This window comes from Monodon monoceros, unplaced genomic scaffold (genome assembly GCF_005190385.1).
Source record: "Monodon monoceros isolate NGI ecotype Baffin Bay Population unplaced genomic scaffold, NGI_Narwhal_1 Super_Scaffold_20, whole genome shotgun sequence".
NCBI classification, from domain to species: Eukaryota; Metazoa; Chordata; class Mammalia; order Artiodactyla; family Monodontidae; genus Monodon; species Monodon monoceros.
In genome coordinates, this window is record NW_021703777.1 from 25,488,263 (window position 1) to 25,510,714 (window position 22,452).

General features: G+C 36.1%; 1 protein-coding gene across 3 annotated transcripts in view; it reads right to left on the minus strand.

Moving 5' to 3' along the window:
• Positions 1-22,452, minus strand: part of SLC10A7 (solute carrier family 10 member 7) — a 252,019-nt gene that overhangs the window by 164,075 nt on the left and 65,492 nt on the right. For 2 of the 3 annotated variants that reach the window (XM_029234967.1, XM_029234966.1), the window contains exon 5: positions 13,632-13,670. In XM_029234967.1, coding sequence (XP_029090800.1) covers positions 13,632-13,670 — 39 coding nt within the window. Of the gene's footprint in view, positions 1-12,474; positions 13,671-22,452 lie in introns of those variants that run through there. The other variant, XM_029234968.1, reaches the window with a different exon arrangement.

Here is a 22,452-nt window from a genome sequence, read left to right on the forward strand (position 1 = left end):
TCCCTATCTCTCCTTCCTCTAATTCCAGTCCCACCAAGTAAACTTCCCTTTTTTTTTTAAGTAAAATTCTTATTAAAATATCTTCTCGTGTGAATTTAGCCATGAGGAGAGAAGGCATCAACCCAAGTGTCTAAGAGCTTCTCATAATTATCTTTCCCACTCTCAATTAATAAATTGGCAATCTGCTTGAAATATCATTATCTATGAGTATGATTAATGTGAGTCCATCCCTGTGAGCTGGAGACACAAAATCAGTTTCTGAAACAGGACCATAGTAAATTTACAAAGTATGTGTCCCTTAGACCTCTGGCAATGAGGAGCTCAGTATCTTAAAAGTGGATGATTCAAATAGACAAAGAAAAAAACAATAAGGTTACTGGAAATGATTCTGCTTAAGGGTGACATCATGCCAAGAAAAGGCTTAACCCAAGAAAAGAGGTCTCAGATCTTTGAAGCAACAAGAGTGATTTCCAGCAGAGAAAGAAAAACTTCCTTTAAGACTATATGGCACCCAACTTCTTAAAGGAGAAAAACTTCCCCTTCTAGTTTGTTTGTATTTTTATAACACATATCAAAACATATATGTTAGGTGACTCACTACATATAGTTCCCATATAGAAATGAAAGGCTAACAACATCTAGGAAATCTAAGACAGCAATGCACAATGCTACTTTAGATTTCCATTAGTTTATGATATTTTTGTCACTAGAAAACCCTTGGTGATGTGGCATCAGGTTGATAGAATTTGGGGGAAAAAGCCAGACATAATGGAAGATTCGTTTCAAGACTAAAGATTGTTGAGATTACTCCTTAGGGAGATCTTGATGCTACTTTTCAAATATATCTTGAAGCTTCATACAAAAAAAAAAAAAGCAGTCTAAGAGGAAGCATTCTTCCTAATGTAGCTATTTTCTACTGTTACACATTTAAGCCTTTTTTTTTAAGACCACTTGTCTGCACTGGTGGGAGTTTTTATTCAATTTTTTTAACAGTTGGAAATTTAACCTTTTGACTTCAACAGTTGTTTAGCTTGAAACTACATGAGATATGGATCCAAAATTCTATAGAGACATTTAATGATACAGAATCAGGATTCAACCATCTTTGAGGGAAAATATCTATGAATTAAAGGGCAAAAGGCAGGAAGCCTCCACATACATTTCTCTAATATTTTCCATTATTTCTACTCATTTTTTCCTCTTTAGTTTAAAGAAGTAGAAGTAAATGAAGAAAAAAAAAGTAACATGTAAGTCTACTTTCTGTGGTGGGGGGCAGTAAAGAAGAAATAACCTTTCCTATTGCTTTAGTTATTGAAAAAGATTGAAAAGCTGTCCTGCTCCAAATTTGTATACCTCAGCAGTTACTGATCAGGAATTCTGAATGGCTTATTAGGCTGCTATAACAAATATAAATGGCACAAAGGTATTTTTTAGGTTATCGTAAGAAAAGGCAACCAACTCTTCTGTGAAAAAAATCATGTCTGACTAACTATACGTCTCTTCCTTTAGTATCTTAAAATTCTCTCTTCTTTACTCCATTATATAGAGGTATTTCTCACTCTCCAAAGCTCTGCTAGCTAAAGTCACATCTTCATTATTTTCTATATCTCACTTAACAAGTTTTAACCTCTGACAAGATAATAAGACCAACATCAAAGCAATATTCTGAATCATGAACCTACCAAACTCAAGTGCAGACGGCTGTAACATGATGCTTCTAAAGAAGGAACTGCATTAGCTTTCATTTGCTGTCATATCATATTGCAAGTTCAAGCTATCTGCCTCCTCATTATCACCTTGGCTTTTCTTTCTTTCTTTCTTTTTCTTTTTTTGGTCATTTCTATTTCCTAAGTACTTCTAATGCCTCTCAGTCATGGATTTGACCTCGTTTTTATACACCATTGAATTGGTTCATCTATTTTTCAGACTTACTTTCATTTTTACTTCTTCTCTAGGATACTGTACAATTTCTTTTTCAGCATTGTCTAGAAATTTGGCTCTCATTTGTCAATTTAATTATATATTTCACAAGTTGTGAAAGGTTAAACTTTAACGATATAATCCTTTTCCTGAATACCAACAGTGCAACAATTTTTAAAATGAACTCACTTATTATAGCCCCTTATCTACAAATATCCAGCTCTTTATAAATATATATGTAGTAATCAAACTTGTAGCAATTTTTCATGGAAAACTTTCTGATATTTAAGATAAATTATTTGAATCATAATAGCATATGGGTTGGTAATCTATTACATAGAGACGATCTGCCCTAATCTACTCACAGGGAGTTATTATAAGAAAATCTTACAAATCACCCAATATCAAATTTAGATGTGGGAATGAGTTTGCATCCTCATTCCAAATCAATACCGTGAATATAAAACAATATGAATTTCTATGGCTATAGCATTTCTTTTTGTCTTTTTTTAATAGCATATGTTTTATTGAAACTAAAAGTTTATGATTTAAAATCACTTTAACATAAGTAAGAAGAATTTGGTGGATAACCAATTAAAGTAATATTGGGATTTTTGTCAAACTAATCTAACATCTAATTAGCATGCATTTTAAGTGCATATTATACATAAGATATTTTACAATCTTAGATACATGAAGAAGAGAGGTTAAAATAACACTCACTGAACCCACTTCTTCATTTAACAAATATTTTCTGTGTGCTGACCATGTGCCAGATACTACATGTGCTGTGGATAGTGCAGTGAACCAAACCACCCAGAAGAAAAATACCCACCTTCATGGAGCACTTACTGGAACAAGGAGAGATAGACAATAAAAATAATAAATATATAATGCTAGAAGCTAAGTATTTTAGAATAAAATAATAAGAGCAGGATCACAGGAGGAGCCAGGGGTGGGAGACAAGATCAGAATTTTAAGCTAACTATATCAAGCAGCTGCAATCTAGATGGAAAGTCATCCCAAGAGCTAAATAACCATAAAAGAAAAGCTGGAGAACTTGCTTGAAGGCTTTTGAGAGATGGATAGGATATGGAAAGGATGGGAATAGTATAAGCAAAGAGGTGGGAGCTCCAAGTGTTGGAGGAAAGGGAGGAAAGAGTAAATCAACAGTTAAAATGTGAATGTAAGAAGGATGCCGGAGAGAGAGGGGATGGGGTTGCACTGAGAAGACTCCAGAATGGCCAACTGGGTGGTGGGCAATAAAGAGCCACTGAAGGCACTGAGGCATAGGAGTAACATATAAAAATAGTATGTGAAGATAGTTTATCTTACAATAACAATAGGATGGTGAGAAAGAATATAGGACGCACCACTTTGGTTCTTGAGAATAACCAAAAGCACAATAACGTTAATAAACATTATCCTTCCTAAATAAATGGATAAAAAGAATATCATAAGCTTTCAAGTGAAAACGTAGGAACACTTTAGAAAATAACTACTTTTAAGAGAGTTGCCTGAATAATGAAAAACTAAACCACAAATACTGACCACTAGACCAAGCACTGTTACAGTAAAACTATAAACACAGTGGAAATTTTTAATTTAATTACTCTACTTATTAGAAACATCACAGAAAAAGCTAGCCAGGAAAAGTAAACACATATGTGGTTCTGTCAAAAGAGAAAGAAAATGTACAAACTGCATACTCGGCGTACAACCATCAATGGACATGTAAAATATGAATCAATGTTCATCTCATGAGCCTGGAGAGCTGTGATGCTTTGACTTTAATTTCCAAGATACCATGTTCTCATCATGAAAATTTTCTTTCCCCTGACCAGTACAGTTTGTTCAATTATAAAATTTAAAATCAAATTGATCAGGGTTTTTTAAATCATATTTTATCTTTTAAAAGTCCTCTATTATTTGAAACTATGCAACTAAGAGAGCTATTCACCTTACTCAACAATCCTCCAAGTAGAAACATTTTACTGTTAGTTTGTGTGAACATTTGCAAATTAAATTGATAGAGATCAAAAGGAGGTTTCTATAATTTTCAATCACTATTCTATGTACATCTCCATTTTATACTTCAAACGAATAATTTTATCTTAGGTAATTATATTAATGTCATGGGTAATATCCTAAGATAGAGAAACCATTTTTAACAGTCATGAATACTGATCTAATTATTTTCAGGGACAAGCATATATGTCACTATGTAGATATGAGAGTATCACTACAAAGATGGACTTACATGAAAAGAAAACAAAAAACAACAGTAGGGCCACAGCAGCAACAGAAATTGACTTCTTTAACCAATGATACCTTAATCAGGTGAAGTACTTTCAAACTGTTATTTGTATTTGTTAACTCCTGTAAGACAGGCTTTACTTTTAAACATACACTATGTATGCATTTTGTCTATAAAGCTAAAAGAAAATACATGTGAAATTTTATCTGATACTGTGATTAGGGAAAGGCTTTATAAGTATAAAGACTATGGAAAAATCCATAAAGGGAAAGATGGATACATTTGACAGACATAAAAACTTTAAACTTCTACAACTATATGCAAAATAATGAATCCCAACTGATATAAGGCATCATGTACAAACATTAATCAAAATGGATCACAGACTTAAATATAAAAACAAAAACTATAAAACATCTAGAAGAAAACATAAAGAATTTTGTGATTTTGGATTAAACAAGAATTTCTTAGAGGACACAAAAACCAAGAGCCATAAAAGAAAAAAAATGGATTTAATCAAAATTTAAAACTTCTGCTCTTCAAAAGACACCATTAAGAAAATGAGAAGACAAGCCACAGACTGGGAGAAAACACTTGCAAAATACATATCTGATAAACGACTGGTGTTCACACATATTTAGAAAGTCACAATCCAATTATAAGAAAACAACCCCATTAAAAAATAGACAAGAGATTTGAACAGACACCCCCAAGAAGATACACAGGTGGCAAATAAGCACAAAACAAGATGTCCAACATCATTCGCCATTAGGGAACTAGAAGTTAAAGCTATGACGATGTATCGCTAAACACCTATTAGAATGGCTAAAATAAAAGGCACTGCTAATACCTAGGGCTCGCCAGGATATGGAGCAACTAGATTCCTCAAACATTCCTGATAGAAATGTTAAAAGGTACAACCACTTTGGAAAACAATTTGGTGATTTCATATGATATTAAACATATGCAGGTGTCCCTCAGTATCTGCAGGGAATTGGTTCTAGGAACCCCACAGATGCTAAACTCCATAGACACTCAAGTCCCTTATATAAAATAATGTAGTATTTGCATATAACCTATGCACATCCTCCCATATACTTTAAATCATCTCTAGATTACATATAATACCTGATACAAGGTAAATGCTACGTAAATAGTTGCAGCAAGTTCAAGTTTTCCTTTTTGGAACTTCCTGGAATCTTTTTTTTTTTTCCTGAATATTTTTGAGCTCAGCTGATTGAATTCTTGGATGTGGAACCTGAGGATACAGAGGGCTGACTATACTACAATTAAAATAGCTTTAAAAAAGTTAATTTTTAACACAATGTTCCCACAGAATAAGTTATATATCGTAAGGTACTTTTCTAAGTCAGCTTTTGATATACTTACAAACTGAATCTAGTATCTGATAAGCTGCTTTTTAAAAACATCTATACTGGCAGACACATAAACTTAAAATTCAGTTTTCTTTGGAATTTCAATAAAAATGAAAGAGTTTTATTTTAATAATTGGAGATGCTAATCTTCTGCTTTATTTGAAGTTATATAGTCAGAATAAGTGGTCAAACTCTGTGAGAGCAAATCATCATTTAGGGGTAATTAAGAATCAGGTTGCCTGGGTAATCACACTGTGAAAAATGACATTTAAAATCAGGAATTTTATATGCCTTGAAGCTAAGACCTCATATACATACATATATATATATATATATATATATGTAAAATTTAGTTAGTTAGCTCTAAAACCTAGCCCAGAGCCCAGCACATAGTAGGCTACTTCCTAGCAGGAAGTCCACAAATGTTTAATTAATAAAATTGATATAAGGGGAAACAATGACACACAATGAATTGAGCTAAAAAAAAAAGTTTGATTTCTTAATTTCAAACTACAAACTACAGTCTGCCATTTCCAATAAAACAGACCATTGTTTTTTAGAAGTGCTAAGTGTTTACTTGAAAACCTGAGTCCGCAATGGAGTTTAGATGTCTAACTTTTCTTTCTTCCTAAAGACCAGTAATTAAAGGGAAGGTTCTTTCTGGTTGGTAGAATCCACAAGTTTAAACAGTTTATGCATGCTCAGATGCCCTCCTGCTTCTTTCCCATGCCCAGATATATTTTGGAATGGCAGTTCGGTCTGAATCAATTAGGTATATTGAGAATGGAAAATGATTACCTCCTCCCTTCCCCCCACCATGGGACTTGATATTCTCACCTTAAGAATCACTAATGCAGATGAAGACATGAAATTTAATTGTTTGGCCCACCACACTATTATCCCCAGATTCCCCAAATATTAGCTTAATAACTGGGTTAATCATGGTAAATTTTTAGTTTGGAGAAACGAGAACTATCTAACACATTATCATCATTTAGCAGTTAGTGGGTATCTCCTACTAAAGGCCATAGACTAAGCAATTCTGTAGTTAGGTTGGATTCAAATTAACGAAATAGTCTTGCTTTTAACCAACTACTAGGATTGTGTTTCTTAGGAGGCCCTTTATCCTGAGCCCCGCCCCCCAAATTTATATTTATTTATTTTTACCTAAATCAGTATAGGAGCAAGTGCTTTTCCAGTTTGGGAATGATGACATTTTAAAAATTAATAAAAATAAAAATGAAAGTACGTGGCATATGTTAAAGGGTAATAAAATAATTTCAGTCAATTGGCTAGTTCTACACCAGTAGATTTCTTTAAATGGTAATGAAATCACTGCTTTTTAAAAAATCCATCATTATTAAAATTTAAAAAAAAGTTGCCTCAGCCTCCACCAAAATTAGATTTGTAAGTTGCTGGTCATTCCTATAATTAAATCTATGTCACAAATTTGCAAGAAAAATGGTCACTGTGACTAATGCATTTACTTGCTACACAAGTCCTGTCAGACGGCATAGAGCATTATGCTGCTATAATGGAGTAGGTAAGGATTCTATACATTTTTATGAAGTAACGAAGACCATTTTTTTATTTACGGTGATTGTACTTCAGATAAGAATTTGTCTGAGAAATGAATCCAAATGCAACTATCACGGGGTTTTCCTTACTAAAGCGATATTGCATACTTTTACGTCTACAAACATGTTTGGCACACATGCATACTGCTTTTCTGGACAAGCGTTAGGTAGAAAATATTCTAATGAAAGAAACACGAATATATTCATGTTGCCAGAGTCCCTGATTCTGGGGGTTTCCTCATTTGACCTCCCCAAATGGTTTTAATTCACCTCTTTGCTGAAATGATTTGAGAAATGACCCTAGAGGACAGTGCTTCCCAGAGCCTAAGAACGTGAAGCCCAAAGTGGAAGTCAAAGCAAACGACACAGAGACAGAGAATTTGTAATAAAACTTACTCTCTTTACAAAAAATCTTTTTCAATCCTTCAGATTGCAGAAAGAGACAGTTCTTGGTTAGGTACTGATGCTAATTCCACTTCTTATCAAAAGGAGGGTAGGCATGGACTCAGAGCCTTGTGTAGGCAGCAGAGTACAAATTAATGATAGCTTTTTCCTATTTGATTTAACTTCAGTTACCTTCTCTTCATGACAAGATTGGTTTTTATTTGACGTGCTGATGTAGAGTTTCACTTTAAAATAAAGTTAAATTTTAAAAGTGAGTTTTATTTAACTTAATAATACAAATAATATGTTGACATGGCAAAAGTCATAAAGGTGCCTGAAATTTGGAAGACACTGCCTTCAAGGTAATTCCTGTCCTCTTAATTCTTTTACTGTTACTTATTTTTTTCACATATTTATGTATTGTGCATTTGCTTCAGTATCTGGAAAAGTGCCTTGAATCTAATTGACTCTGAGTATACGTGTGTTAATTTTATATGCTATTTTCCTATTTTGTGCCATACTGCTAATTGACCCAATGGCATTTTTTAAAGAGAAAGTAGTCTGTTCTCAGCAATCCAGCTCTCGTGGTGTCCATTTTCCCAAAGAGGTGAACAAATGAAAGGCATAGAATGATGATGGATTCTGCTTTATAAAGGTAGAAACTAGCTTCCTTTTGTCCAAACATAGTTCATAAGTTACTTTAAAGCCCAGGATGATATTTTAAATCCTGATTTTATTGAGTCCTTAGCAATAAAAGGATAAATGTAAGAAATGACATCCTGTAAGATAGTACTGAATATTGCTCAAAAATTCAGTTGTTTGTTCTGGTGTTTAAGCTTAATGAAAATAAAAACCTGTATTTTAAACAAGTCATGAACTTTTGAGGGGAAACAAAGATCTCAACTGAATAATACAGGTTGGTTAAGATTTTAAACAAATTAAGGGGAAAAATTGGCAAAATTTTCAGTATTGCACAAAATGAGTATTCCGTAAACAAACTGAATTAAAAACTGACATCCTAGATTTAGATGAAAGGAAACCCAAATTAACAATTAAGCCTTGTATGGTACCACCCTTAACCTTCTTCGTTAATATTTGAGATTCTTGATCTGATTTTTTTTTTTTTTTTTGGCGGTACGCAGGCCTCTCACTCCTGTGGCCTCTCCCGTTGCGGAGCACAGGCTCCGGACGCGCAGGCTCAGCGGCCATGGCTCACGGGCCCAGCTGCTCCGCGGCATGTGGGATCTTCCCGGACCGGGGCACGAACCCGCGTCCCCTGCATCGGCAGGCGGACTCCCAACCACTGCGCCACCAGGGAAGCCCTCTTGATCTGATTTTTAAAAAGCAGTGTTGCACAGCAATCAAACAAGTTACAAAGTTAATGTGCTTCCTCTCTAACCGTTCTGAGTATGGCTGAGCACATTTTTGTATTTACAAGAAAGGAAGAATAAAGTGATAAACATATATCCCAAGTTATTAAAACATGGCATTTGTGTTCGAGACTTCTTTTATTTCAGCAACTATTTTCTTTCAGCATCAGTTAACTATTAAATCTTTCTACAAAGATGGGTAGTAATGGAGGATCAGCCAAAGCAAAGAAGGAAGGCAGAACAGGTAAGGGAAGAAAAATATGTGCTGGCTAGTTCTTCAGCTCAAGGTAAGGAGTTTCTTTTAACACTTGGTCTGGCATAAAAAAAAAATAAAATTATTCATCTTAGAATAGCTTCTGCTGGTTCTGGCAATGACAATTTTAAAGGAGAATTATGCAGAATAAACCCATTTCTTGATACTTTAAATGACGAGATTTAGAAAGTAAACAGTGACTCTTAAAGATCTTTTTTAGACTAGGTGTTATCAATTCACAAAAATGATTTAACTTTGCTTAGAATTCTTGGCTACTGTTTCAGAACTCCTTACATTTATGTTGCCATGAATTTCTATAATGCTGTATAACATAGTTATTCGAAACTCAATTTGACAGATCGACTTTGTCACTCACTAGGGTTTCCCTTTAAGATTAGGAGCTACCAAAAATAATAAAATAGGCTAAGGAATCTAAAAAGAAAAAATTCTACTTTTTCCTTTTAAACTTTAACGTATAATTCTTGAGAACATGGAAACACTGAAATTTAGCCTCCAAACCAAAAATGCTCAGGGTCTAACAAATCATGTGATCATTTTTTTTTCAACATAGTTGAATCTTTTTAAGTTAAAGAAATGATTTTTCAATTGGAATTTTTCAAAAAGTTGCCAATATCTAAATCTATTTTTTAAAAATCTTTCATTTGATGAGGAAGCAACATATGAAATGGTTGAACTTGAAATACATGGTTTTACATAGAAAAAATAGATATACATATAAATTTTGATAACATTTTCATTATTCAGGGTGGTTGACTATCAAATTTTATTAAAATTTCATCGAGGGAAATCTCAAAACACTTATTATGCTCCACAATTATTATAAACCAAACAATTTAAATGAGAGGAGGAGATAATAACATTAACTTCTTAACTTAAAGCAATCCTCTGTGGCATAATTTTAAAATATTTTCTTGGCCTGAAATTTATGTAAATTGAATTCATCTATCATTAGTTATTATCAGCCTAGCTACATTAAAAAAAGCTTTCTGTGACAATTATTTCTTTAAAACACTGTTTTAATTAGACCTGGGACATTATTAAACTAGCTAATAAATACGTACAGTAGTTTACTTGGTATACCCAGATGTCTGAAAACCAACAAGAATGCCCAAATAGTTCATTCTTCAAAAATTCTTCTAGTAAAAGGCCTTCATTCAAAGTTTTAATGTAATCCAGAATAAATAGACTTTTCACACTCTATGCTTTAAATACAAAAGAAATGGTCACTCATAACCAGAGAATAAGCATTGAATCAGTGTATCTTAGAATTATAGGGCTTAGTCACAGATAACCAATTTCTTCATTTTATGAATGTCCATGGTCATGCACAAAAAATTCATGGTAGAACTTGGACAAAACCTAGACCAGTTATTTCTACTACATCATTCAAGCATTTTTTATAGATTATCCCATTTAATCCCTACCTCAACTGTATAGTTTAGGTACTATCATTACCCCATTTTATATATATGGAAGGTTTTGTGGTGAGAATAGTATTCAGTCAAGTAAGGATTTAAACCCAGTCTGACTCTAGAAACCATCCTACTACCAATAATCGTAAATTTTAAGGATAGGTGAATATTTTTCATTTATAAAGAAAATTTAAAAAAAAAAACTCTTAACAAGTACCACCCTTTAGGAATAACAAAATAAAACATGAAGGTTATAGTTTGGAATTTTCCTCCTCTAAAATAAGTCCTTTTACCCAAGCCCAACTCAAGCACCAACTTCTCCCTGAAGCCTTCTCATATCATTCAACTAAGCTTAACCTCTTTCTTCAAACCCTTGACAAATGCTATACACTGCTCTTTTGCACAAAGCGCTAGCTGCCTCTTATACATTCTCTTCTTCCTTAGTTACAGAAATTCAGTTTGTAGCTCTTACCAATCTGCCACATGTCCCAGCCTCTCCAGTGGCTGGGTAGGATGATATGACTAAGTTCTGCAATAAGATATTACTGCAAGTATGGTGTTGGAGTTCCAGGAATGCTGTTTAAAGAAAGCAGACTTAGCTTTTAGGGGAGCTCTTTTGTGCTTTCCCAAGGTAAAGACCTTGCTATCCACTTGGACCATAAGGTAACATTGATGAAGGCAGCTGTGTGCTGTGGATGGTGCAGGAGAAAGATGGTTGTCTCTGTACACAATGAGACCATGAAGCTCCCATGACAGCCTCCTTCCAGATTTTACATAATAGAGAAATAAACATTTACCTTTGTCCAAGCCACTATTTTTTTTCTCCTGGTAAATAAGCTGAGCCTAATTCTAACTGATTTAGTTCAGACTTTGCACACAGTTCATAATCCAAGGTTTGTTGTAACTATGGTGGAGAGGGAAGAAAAAGAAATAGAATTATTTCTCTTACAACACTGGAGCAAAACCTCTCCAATCATAATTTTTATTCTCAACCCCTTCTGGTAATTTTCAGCTTTGGGAAAGAAAAAGGAGGGAAAGGAAGGGGAAGGGGAAAAAATGGAAGACGCTTCTGCCTCTCTGCCACTGTTCATGCCCTTTTCCTCTCCTCTCTTCTCGACTAGCTAAGTCCTATCACACTTCAAGGCCCAACAGCAAAATTGTTTCTGTCCAACCTTTCAACCCAGAGTTCATATCTGACAATCATAAATCACCTAGTAACATCTTTTGTTCGATTTGTTAGCTTTTACATTGTATTTCTTTTTCTATGTGTTATCTCCACAGCAGAGTGGGACCATGTTGTATTTTTTTGCACCTCTACAGCTATTAGAAAACCACCTCTGTATGCAGGAAATCAATAAATACTTTCGATTGACTCATTAATGTAAGAAAAAAAGGTGAAGAGAGGAAAAAGAGCAAAAGACTAAGGAGTGAGAATGCATAACATTTTAAAAGTGAAAGGGCATAACAAAAACCCGAAAGAATCCCTAGAACAAGTTTTACTTCACTGGATCTTATCAAAGAATTGGGCCTGGTAGAACAAATAATATGATACATTTATTGTCATACAGTCAGTCAGTGCAAAGCTCAAACTGTACTTAGCGAGCTTGTCCTCCAACTAAAGGACTGTATTTTGCTTTAGTTACTCAGACAACTGCCTCAAAGTTATTTTCTCAATTACACCAGACATTTTAAAGAGTAGGAGATCCAGTTTAGGAAACCATGTTTCGACAGTGGATATATACAAATCCAAACCATGTAAAAAAACTGGCTTACAGCAAGAACATATCTTACAGATATTATTTTGTCAATTGTGACAACATATAGAAAATAATACTTGGATATGTGAAATAATGACAAGAAAATATCACTGAGTCTAAAATAAGTAGCTCAAGAGATCATTTGCATTAAATGGACTCTATTACCTCTCTTCTAAAACCCAATAATAATAATACACCATCGGGAATAATATTACTACTTCTTTAAAAATAAGATAGAATCTAAGCATGTATTTTGCAGAAGCTACATCATTAAAAGCTCTGTAACATTGGGACATTAAAAGCTATATAGGACTGTACAGAATTAACACTATGTAACAATATGTTTTAAAGCTTCAAGTACATTTAAATACATACAATAATAAGTGACATAAAGAGCATTTTAAACAGAAGTAATTGATATTTTGCCTAGACTCATGAACCAGCTTATATACCTCACTGATTTCATTCTCAATTTTTTGTAAATCACTGTAACCACATATCTGTTAATGAGTTATATATCTAAAAATACAATATTCTAATTTGTTTTCATCAATTTAGCAAAGTTTTAGGGAAGGTATAAATAAAATATTCAGTTGACAGAAAACTCAGTTTCTTTCTCATTCTTTCATAACACAAACCAAGTCTTTGTTTATATCATCTGTTTAAAAGATAATGATTAAAAAATGCTAAAATAGTATTGTCCTTATAATTATATTGGTTCCACTTATGAAAGATGAACTATTTTTAATCTTTTTGTATACAATTGATAGTTCACATGTCAAAAAATATTGTATTTTCTTGCAAATTACTCATTAGTTATTTCTTCATTTCAAATTTTTTTTCACATAGATTTCTCAGAAGTATCTAAGACAGTAGCTTCTTTAAAAGTGAAATGTACAAAATAAATGACATGTCAACAAGTAAATTAGCATTCCCTTTCTGACCAGCTGGGTCATGTTTCCTTTTTCAAAATCCTCAGTCCCATGACACAAAATAATAATAATCTAAAAGACCTCATTAAATGATCAATATATTGACATACCTCTATAAGGAGACACATAGTGTTTTAATTGATTCCTTGGATCCATTAAATGGAATATTAAACCCAAGCCTCCAAATTATATTATAAGAGAATATTTCCTTTATTTATTAATTTTCTTTAGGGTATGGATAATGGCATATAACAGGATTCAAGAACTTTTATATTTAACCAAATAGTAAAAAAAAGTCCAATTTTCACTAAATATTTCATACAATCATCACAACAAAAGTTATAAAAGATAAATTAAACCATGTTTACTTACCAAAAAACTTCCAAAGGCTGAATTAAATATTGCAGCTGCCTATAGAGAGAATAAATGGGGGGAAAAAAACTCACTGAAAGTAAATAGGAAAAGGAAAAGCAAAGACTATCATTCTCCCATCCCCCACTATTCAAAACCTTAAAACACTGACTCTGTAAAGCAAAGTTAGTCACTGCTTACAAAAATTGCCAGTAGCCTGTAGTTTACTAAGACAGATGAGCTACAGCTTAGGAATTCATAAATAATGGGGCTCAAAAGCAAGGAGAAAAGGCTTGCCATAAGATGCTTTGAACCTATATGACAGTACTGAAGAATCATCCCCAACAGCAAATTGAAACCTTGTTGTTATTGATTTTGCTACTAAACTTAAAACAATCAGAGGTTGATTTGTTCACCAAAAAGAAGAAAAAGAAAAAGAAAAGAAAGGAAGAAAATTCATGTTACTGGGAAAAGGAATACCAGAATTGTAAAGCAAACATTAAGTACTCTCCATCAAGGAGCATAAGACCTATGAGCTACGCCCACAAAGTGAGATCTGTAGTTCCCATACAACGCACATTAGAAATATGAACAATGCTGTTAAGACCATGGGCGTTATTGCTACATGATTAATTTTAACGTAGAAACAGGCAAGAAAAACTTCTGTTTGGTGTTCAAAATTCAAAGAAGAAATACTTGACTTTGAGCTTACCTAAATATCCCAGGAATACATAGTAGATATAATATAGTTCTTAACTTTAATTCAATCACTACAGTCCATGAAGCTACACCTGAATTCTGAAAGCTTCTCACATGACCCCCAAAAGAGAAAAACTCGTATAATATCCAATTTGATGAAAAAAAAAGAGAGAAAGAAAAATAATAAAAAGCGGAAGGAGGGGCAGAGAAAACCTATTGACATCTGTGGATCCAGAGCAGAATTAAATTAATCATCGTGGACATTAGCAGCCACATTGTAGTAAGAAGAGGATGTCAGTTTAGCAAGTTTGAATAAAGTCCAAAGCCAAGCTAAGAGCTGTAGCTGAAAATGCCTTCTGCTCCAGAAGAGAATGCAATGAGAATGCATGGGTAATGAGATCCTTGGCTCCAGAGAGCTTAGCTCTCCTATTCAAGTTCATAATTAATTCAAAGCTTTGATAATTTCATTAGATTTCTCCTTTGCTGGCCTTATCAATAAAAGATGGCACTGGACCACAGCTCCGCTGTGGCATAAACATAGGCACAGGCACAGACCAGGGAAACCTTTGCTTCCTGACAGGGACAATGGCATATGGTATTTCATGTTGTACAGGGAGCTGTGAAGGAAAAAAAAAGATTCGGCTAAATAAAACATCACAGATGACAAATGTAAACTGTAGCAACATATTTAACACATCTTCCTAGTATCCAATTATGGATGATTCAGGAAAAAGTTTCATGTGCAGAGAAAAATAAGTAAAACTATAAATAAATGAGTTGTGGGGAGATCAATAGGGAACACTGCCTTCCTTTTGATAAAAATGTACTTCGCCACAAACAATGTTTATTTCTAGACCCTATTTTGTGCTTAGAACGAGTTTCTCTCTTTTTAGTAAAGAAATGAGGTATTCCTGTTTGAGCTCCTCTCTTCCAGATTTGTTTCTTTCCAGTGCCTTTCACCAGCCTTATACTAGACCACTAATAGTTTTGCCTAGCATTTAAAAAAAACAAACAAACATGGAACATTAGAAACAAAAAGACTCAGAAGTCAAAGTAAAATAAGTATTAACTACTACTCAGTAGATCAAATCGCTATACTCCCATTCCATCCTGTTCTCTTTTAACCCAAACCCAAGCAATATATTTTATGTGGATTGGCTATGTTCCTGCATTTTATAAAATGATGGTGATGACAGTGATGAGATATCTTAGGTATCCAAAGATGCTGCAGGCCAACTTCTTAGCTATTTTCCTGACAGTGGTGATGGATTTGAAATCACTCACCATGCAGTGGGCTCTGGCAACCACTGGTGACTTGGCTGATTAAGGTTCTGGGTTCCCTGAAGAACCATGTGAAATCGGACACCGAACTAAGGATCCTGGGCTCAATAGCAACAGATAATGAAGCTAACAGTTGGCTCAATTTTGCTGTTGCAGCATAGGAAGCCATTACGCTTTCCAGAGTTCCAAAAAGTGATGAAAAATATTTAGAGAGCTTTTAATTGATATATAAAGACAAGCGTATCTTTTGACTTAAGGGGGAATTCCCAGCTCCTCAGCATGAACTACAAGGCCGTCCATGAACAGGTCACTGTCCATCTCATTTATTGCCTCAAAATTTATATTCTGACAGCACTAAACTACTTGTGATTCCCCACACTCATCATGCTGTTTCTTACCTCTTTGCGCCTTGGCCTGGAATGCCCTTCTGCCTGCCAGGGAACTCCCATTTATCTTAGTGACTCAGCTTAAGCATCGTCCTTCCAAGAAACTTTCAGTCACCTCCTCAACACTCACACATCCATACTTCTGGGTGGCCTGAGTGCCCCCATACCTGCTGTCACAACATCCTGAGCATACTTCTGCCCTGGCACTTGTCACACTATTGAATGACCTATCTACATGCCTCCCTGCCCCGTGAGAGACTCAAGTCTTCTAAGGAAGGAATCTGATGAAGCTCCTGAGCACCTCCATGTTTGCTAATTGGATTTCTAAAGTAAGTAGGATTCCCAGAAATGTCCAAAGTCTACTTCTCCAACTACATTATTCTATGTGTTTGGCAGAATCCAAGGATTGGCAGACAAAGAAGACTGGATCAGCCACCTGGCACCACAGCCAAGCAAGCAGTGGAAATGACATTTAGACTTTGGTCTCTCACCCAGTATAAGTATCTCTCTCACGGCATCGTATTTTACTTCTCTTAACCTCCCTATCCTTATATAGTTATATACATACGCTTAATGTAATATAAAAAATGTTTTAAAATTTGCCACCACTATATAGCAATAGAGTTAGTTAAATAAAATCTAGAATTACAAAGGAATACTCTGTAGCCATTAAAAAGATGACCTGCATATACTGATATTAAAGCAGGCTAAGATATTTTAAGTTAAAAAAGCAAGTTTCAGAACAGTGTGTATAATTCCTTCAGTATGTGTTTCTCCACACCACCATGAAATTCACCCACCACCAGTTGGGTTTTCTACAATTCAACTCATTTCTGACATTATCTACCCTCAAATAGCATCAGATTCCCCAGGTTAAGGGTTCAGAACCACAAGGCTGTCCCCACTTCAGATGTCAATCAAAAGTCAAGGCTGTCACCTGTGCTTCTGACCAACTGACTATAAATCGGAGGTTCCACAACCCAGTCCCCTCCAGTATGATTAATTTGCTAGAGCAGCTCACAGAACTCAGCTTACTCACTAGATTACTGCTTTATCATTAAAAGCTATAACTCAGGAACAGCCAGATGGAAGAGATGTAGAGGGCAAGGTATGGGGCAAGGCTGTGGAGCTGCCATGCCCTCTGATCACATGCCTCTCTCATCACCTCCAGTGCTCACCAACCCAGAAGCTCTCCAAACCCATCCTTTGGGTTTCTATAGAGGCTCCATTACATAGCATGATTGATTTCAACATTGGCCACTGGTGACTGAACTCAATCTCTAGCCCCTCTCCCCTCCCCAGAGGTCCAACCTTCTAATCTCTGGTTGGTTCCCCTGGCAACCAGCCCCATCCTCAGGTTAGCTAGGGGCTTTCCAAAAGTCATCTATTTAGCATAACAAAAGACACTTTTTTCAGCTCTCTTCACTTAGGAAATCTAATCATTTTAGGAGCTCTGTGCCAGGAATTGAGACAAAGACCAAATATATATTTCTTATTATAATCATAATATCACATTCCTATTGTGTAAATGTGTACACACACACACACACACATATATACACAGACAAGTATAAAAAAACACTTGTTTTCTGAAAGGGATCACAGAAAAACCCTCAACTATGATTAAATTTGTTTGAAAGGAATTGAGTGGGGGTCATTTTTATTTTTCATTTTCTTCTGTCTGTCCTGTTTGTCTTTTTTTTTTTTTTTTGTCTTCTTTTTTAAACGTGTTGCATTTCTATATCTGGGCAGGAAGATGTTGAGCCATTTACTGTTCGCATTTTAAATCCCTTTGTGTTAAAAATGGAATACACATTTTATTTTTAAATAAAATTAAGATTTCAATCCCTACTTTGCACGTTAGTGATATCTCTTGCTGGCTGCCTGACAAGCTGGAGGTTGAGAACCCTCTGGAACATACATCAGTGTGCTGGGGGTATGAGAAGCCACAGGATAAAGAGAGGACACCTTCCACAAGTATCTGTAGCATGTGAATATTTGGTTTAGAAAATAATCCAAAAATGCACTTTCATTTTTATATTAAAGCAAACATGGCTGTGTACAAACTTCATGTACTGAGATCAAACGAGAACCACCAAAGACAATTTGTTCTGAAGGGAGGACCCCTCAGGTTATATGACCAGACTGTCTTAGGATATGAGTTTCCTCTCCTCCGTCTTCTAGAAGCCACACCTGAGAGTCCATTGATTTTTGTTTTTTAAAGATTTTTTAAATTTTATTGAAGTATAGTTGATTTACAATGTTGTGTTAATTTCTGCTGTAGAGCAAAGTGATTCAGTTATACATATATATATATATATATATATATATATATATATTCTTTTTCACATTCTTTTCCATTATAGTTTATCAGAGGATATTGAATATAGTTCCCTGTGCTATACAGTAGGACCTTGTTGTTTATCCATTCTGATTTTTAAATAGTGCATTTTATTTATTATCTCTTTTGCCAGAAACAACTTAATTATCCATTCCCCCTCTAGAATGTTCCATCACAAGAAGAATTTTGTCTAATTTGTACAAGATTGTATCTTCACTGCCTAGAACAGCACCTGACTTGTAATAAACCCTCAACGAATATTACTGAACAAAAGAATGAATGAATAAATGAATGAATGAATGAATAGTTCTTATGTTAACTGAATGTCTTACACAGTAATGTTTTCACTATTAACTCAGGAATCCCATGTGCAAAGTACATACCTTGGTGTAATCATGTTTGATGGATAATTTGATCAATGCTAACTAAAAAAGTTCATATTGAGGTGGTTTTTTAATACTGAGTAGATTGGCTTCCCTTATATTGTACATTTTTAGATATTATATTGCTTTTAGTATCAGCCCAGTTTTACTTGAAATATGGTATTTTACTAATGTTTCATTATCTATTACAGCATGCCTTTATTAAATTATTTTGGAAAATTGAGCAAGTTCAATAACAAATTAATTTCTTCATAACTTACTTGGAATTATTTGAAATAAAAAGGTAAATTAAAACAAAAACAAAACGCTGAAAAGCATGGTGACAGAGTGTTCTCTAACTCAGGAAATCAAGTGCTTCCACTGCTGAATGCCCTTGAATGTTATGAAGTCCTACCTGACAGTAAGCCCAAAACCTTCACCTTCCATAACTGCTGTGCACTGACCATGTTCCATGCTCTGGAGTTACATAAACATGTGGTCCCCTTATAAAATGACTGCACTCCAAATATATGACACTGTTGGGCCCTACCCAAGTCCTCTCCTCATATCACTATATCTACAGTTTTCATAATGCTGGCCCAACACCCCTCTTTTTCTTTCCCTCATCAGTCCACTAAAAAAAAAAAAAAAAAAAAAATGAGATCCATTGTTTACACTGAGTGTGAGTGATCTGTTACAAATTAATTTATGAAACTTCCTGTGTGGTGTTCCGCGTTCGCTGCTGCATAACCTGTTTCCCCAGCCAATGTATACAGCAATGCTTACTAAAATGCTAAAATGGAACATTTATGGTTGTCTCGGAATTTCTAATAATGCTCCAAGCTAAGGAGAATGTGTGGCAAGTATCCCACTAGTCTAAAGTAATATTCCAGAGATATCAACGCAGAGCTTATAAAAAGACATGAAAACTAAGCTAGGGACCATTTCACATGCAGCCTATATAAGAAAAGCCTAGATGTTCTAGAGGAGATTGATAAAAGGAAATTTCTAGTAGTAGTGGGTTTTTTTACTTTTTCTTCTTCCTCCAGGCGAGAAAGCTGATGTGTCTGCCATGCCTCCCAAAGTGGGGATGGATGTTTACTGAGGGAGAAAGTGCTCGCCAGGCTGCCACAGGAGTGGAGTGCACTCTGTGAGCGCTCGTGGAACCATCACGGTCTATTCCCTAGAACTGCGCTGGGGGGAAAGGGAGGGTGTGTAATGAACCAGAGACAGGTACTTGCTTCCCGACTAGAAACAGCAAAGCTGGGGAGGCTGCCTAGGACAGGCCACAAGGGGAGGGCAAGGATGGAGGTAAGTTGTTGGGCAAAGTATACTTCAGTTCAGTGATGGGGCAAGGTTCCCTCAATCCCAGGGGCCAGGTAGGTGCCTCAGAGGACTGCCATGAAACTTGATTCATTGTGAGAGACCCTACATAGCAGCCTTCCGGGGAGAAGAGACTCCAGCAATGAGAGGATGAAGGGCTGTGTTGAGGGTTGGAAGCTGCACGTGTACTCTGAAGAACTCCCTCCCCAACCTGTCCTGGAAAAAGAAATAGAAGGTAGACACCTGCTATGATAGAGGGCACTAAGGGCCAGATTAGAACAGCACCAGTAAGATCAGATTCTGTCCCTCTCCCTCTAAGCCAGTGGTCCTACTCTCACCCCTGACTCTACAGAGTAGGGAGGGTGAGAAAGTAAAAACGTAGTGAAACAGACCATACCTTCTTCCCCACTGGCTCTACCTATCTATTTAAAAAAAAAAAAAAAAAAGATTATATTTGTATATGTGTATGTATTCATTAAGAAAAAAGTACAATTTTCGGTGCTTTACAAACACAGATTAGGGCCTCTCGCCTTCTGAGCTGGTCCTCACTCTGTGGAGTGTGTTTCTCTCAGGGCTGCGCTCACCTTTTGAGAAGGACCTCACTCTGTCTACGGTATGTGACCTCTCTAAATAAATCCACTTCCTACCTATCACTTTGTCTCTCACTGAATTCTTTCTGCAACGAAACAAAGAACCTGAGCTTCAGTAAAGTCCTGACACCAGGAACTAAGGCTCCCACCCAGGTGGAGGATGGAATGATGATGTTGACCCTTCTGTCTTCAATAAACTAAAGCTTGGACAGTCGACCTTTGCCCCAATTCCATGCTGAATTCTTCTTTGCTCAATCCCCCTTATGAATATGCACATACCCATAGTTTAAAGCTTCCCCAATTTTGCAGTTCAGGGAGACACGGCTTTGGGAAAAGAGCCCTGGTGTTCTCCTTACTTGCTGCAAGTAATAAATCCTTCCTTCTCGCCCACCCGCCCAAAAAAAAAAAAAACAGAAAACAAAAAACACAGATTAGGCCTAGGTTGGCAAAGAAGAGAATTTGTTTAAGCTAGACTGCCCCGAATGATACAATACCAGAAAGTTAAACTTAATTACTAAATATATGACTGTTTTTGTAACAAAAAGTGACCAGAAAAACCTTGAGATCTGTCAGAGATGTTGCCCAAAGAGAGGGTAAGGGTGGGGAAAAGGACTATGTTAGACGGCATTTCATGTATATAATCCTCAAATTCACACCACTCAATAGATTATAAGAATATAACATTTTAAATGTATAGTTGAGGGGCTTCCCTGGTGGCGCAGTGGTTGAGAGTCCGCCTGCCGATGCAGGGGATGCGGGTTCGTGCCCCGGTCCGGGAGGATCCCACATGCCGCAGAGCGGCTGGGCCCGTGAGCCACGGCCGCTGAGCCTGCGCGTCCGGAGCCTGTGCTCCGCAACGGGAGAGTCCACAACAGTGAGAGGCCCGCGTACCGCAAAAAAAAAAAAAAAAAAAATGTATAGTTGAGCCTAAACAAAACAAAAACCCTGGTAGGAGACATATGGAAGTTAGTCAAAGACAGAGTGGTCAAACAGGGGGTTTGAGGCTGCACTCTCCCAGGCGATACTGACGCATGCGCAAGAAGCACTAGGACGCACTGCCTTTGGCTACAAAGGGTGAGGACCTGAGCTGAGGCACCTGCGGCCAGAAGAGCGGGATGCTGAAGGGGCTGCCCACCAGGCGAGGGCAACTAGAAAACTCTCCTCAGACAGTCACGGAGGTAACACAGGGCCTGGCGTCAAGGGTGGGCACGGAATAGAATTTACACTACCTATGTGACTCAAGAATCCCAAACTAACGATTAATTCGGAGAAAAGAAAAGACAAAACGGATCAAAGACCGGTGGAACCCCTGAGGCCCGGAAAGAAGCAAACGCAGAACTTCTCTTTGGAGTCACTCTAATAATCCGGAACAAAGCAGATTCCCAATTAAACGACCCCCAATGAACAGGAGTTTACAATAAAAAAAAGTACAAACAATGTGAGAAAGCTGTATATGACAGCAGCTCCACTGTAACACAGTTGGGAAAGGAGGAGAAACTGAGTTTTTCACAATATGCTAGGAAAGAAAATACAACATAAATTAGAGACCTAGAATTGGAAGGCACAACTTTAAAACTCTTAGAAGAAAATATGAGACTCACTGTATGCTTCCTGAAAAGGAAAAAAAAATTTAAATAAGACACAAAAAGTACACGTGAAATAGGAAAAGCTAGGGTGGCCACGCAACAAGGTCCTGGCCAGTGAGATATAAACTGGTTTCCGCTTGATGGTTGGGGGATAGGGAAGTTAGTTTCTGGCACTGCCCTTCTTCCATTCTTCCTGCCTAGAGCAGTGAAAGCTAACTTGCATCCAGCAGAGAAAGGCCAAGAGCAACACAGAGATAATATCATTGAGCCACAG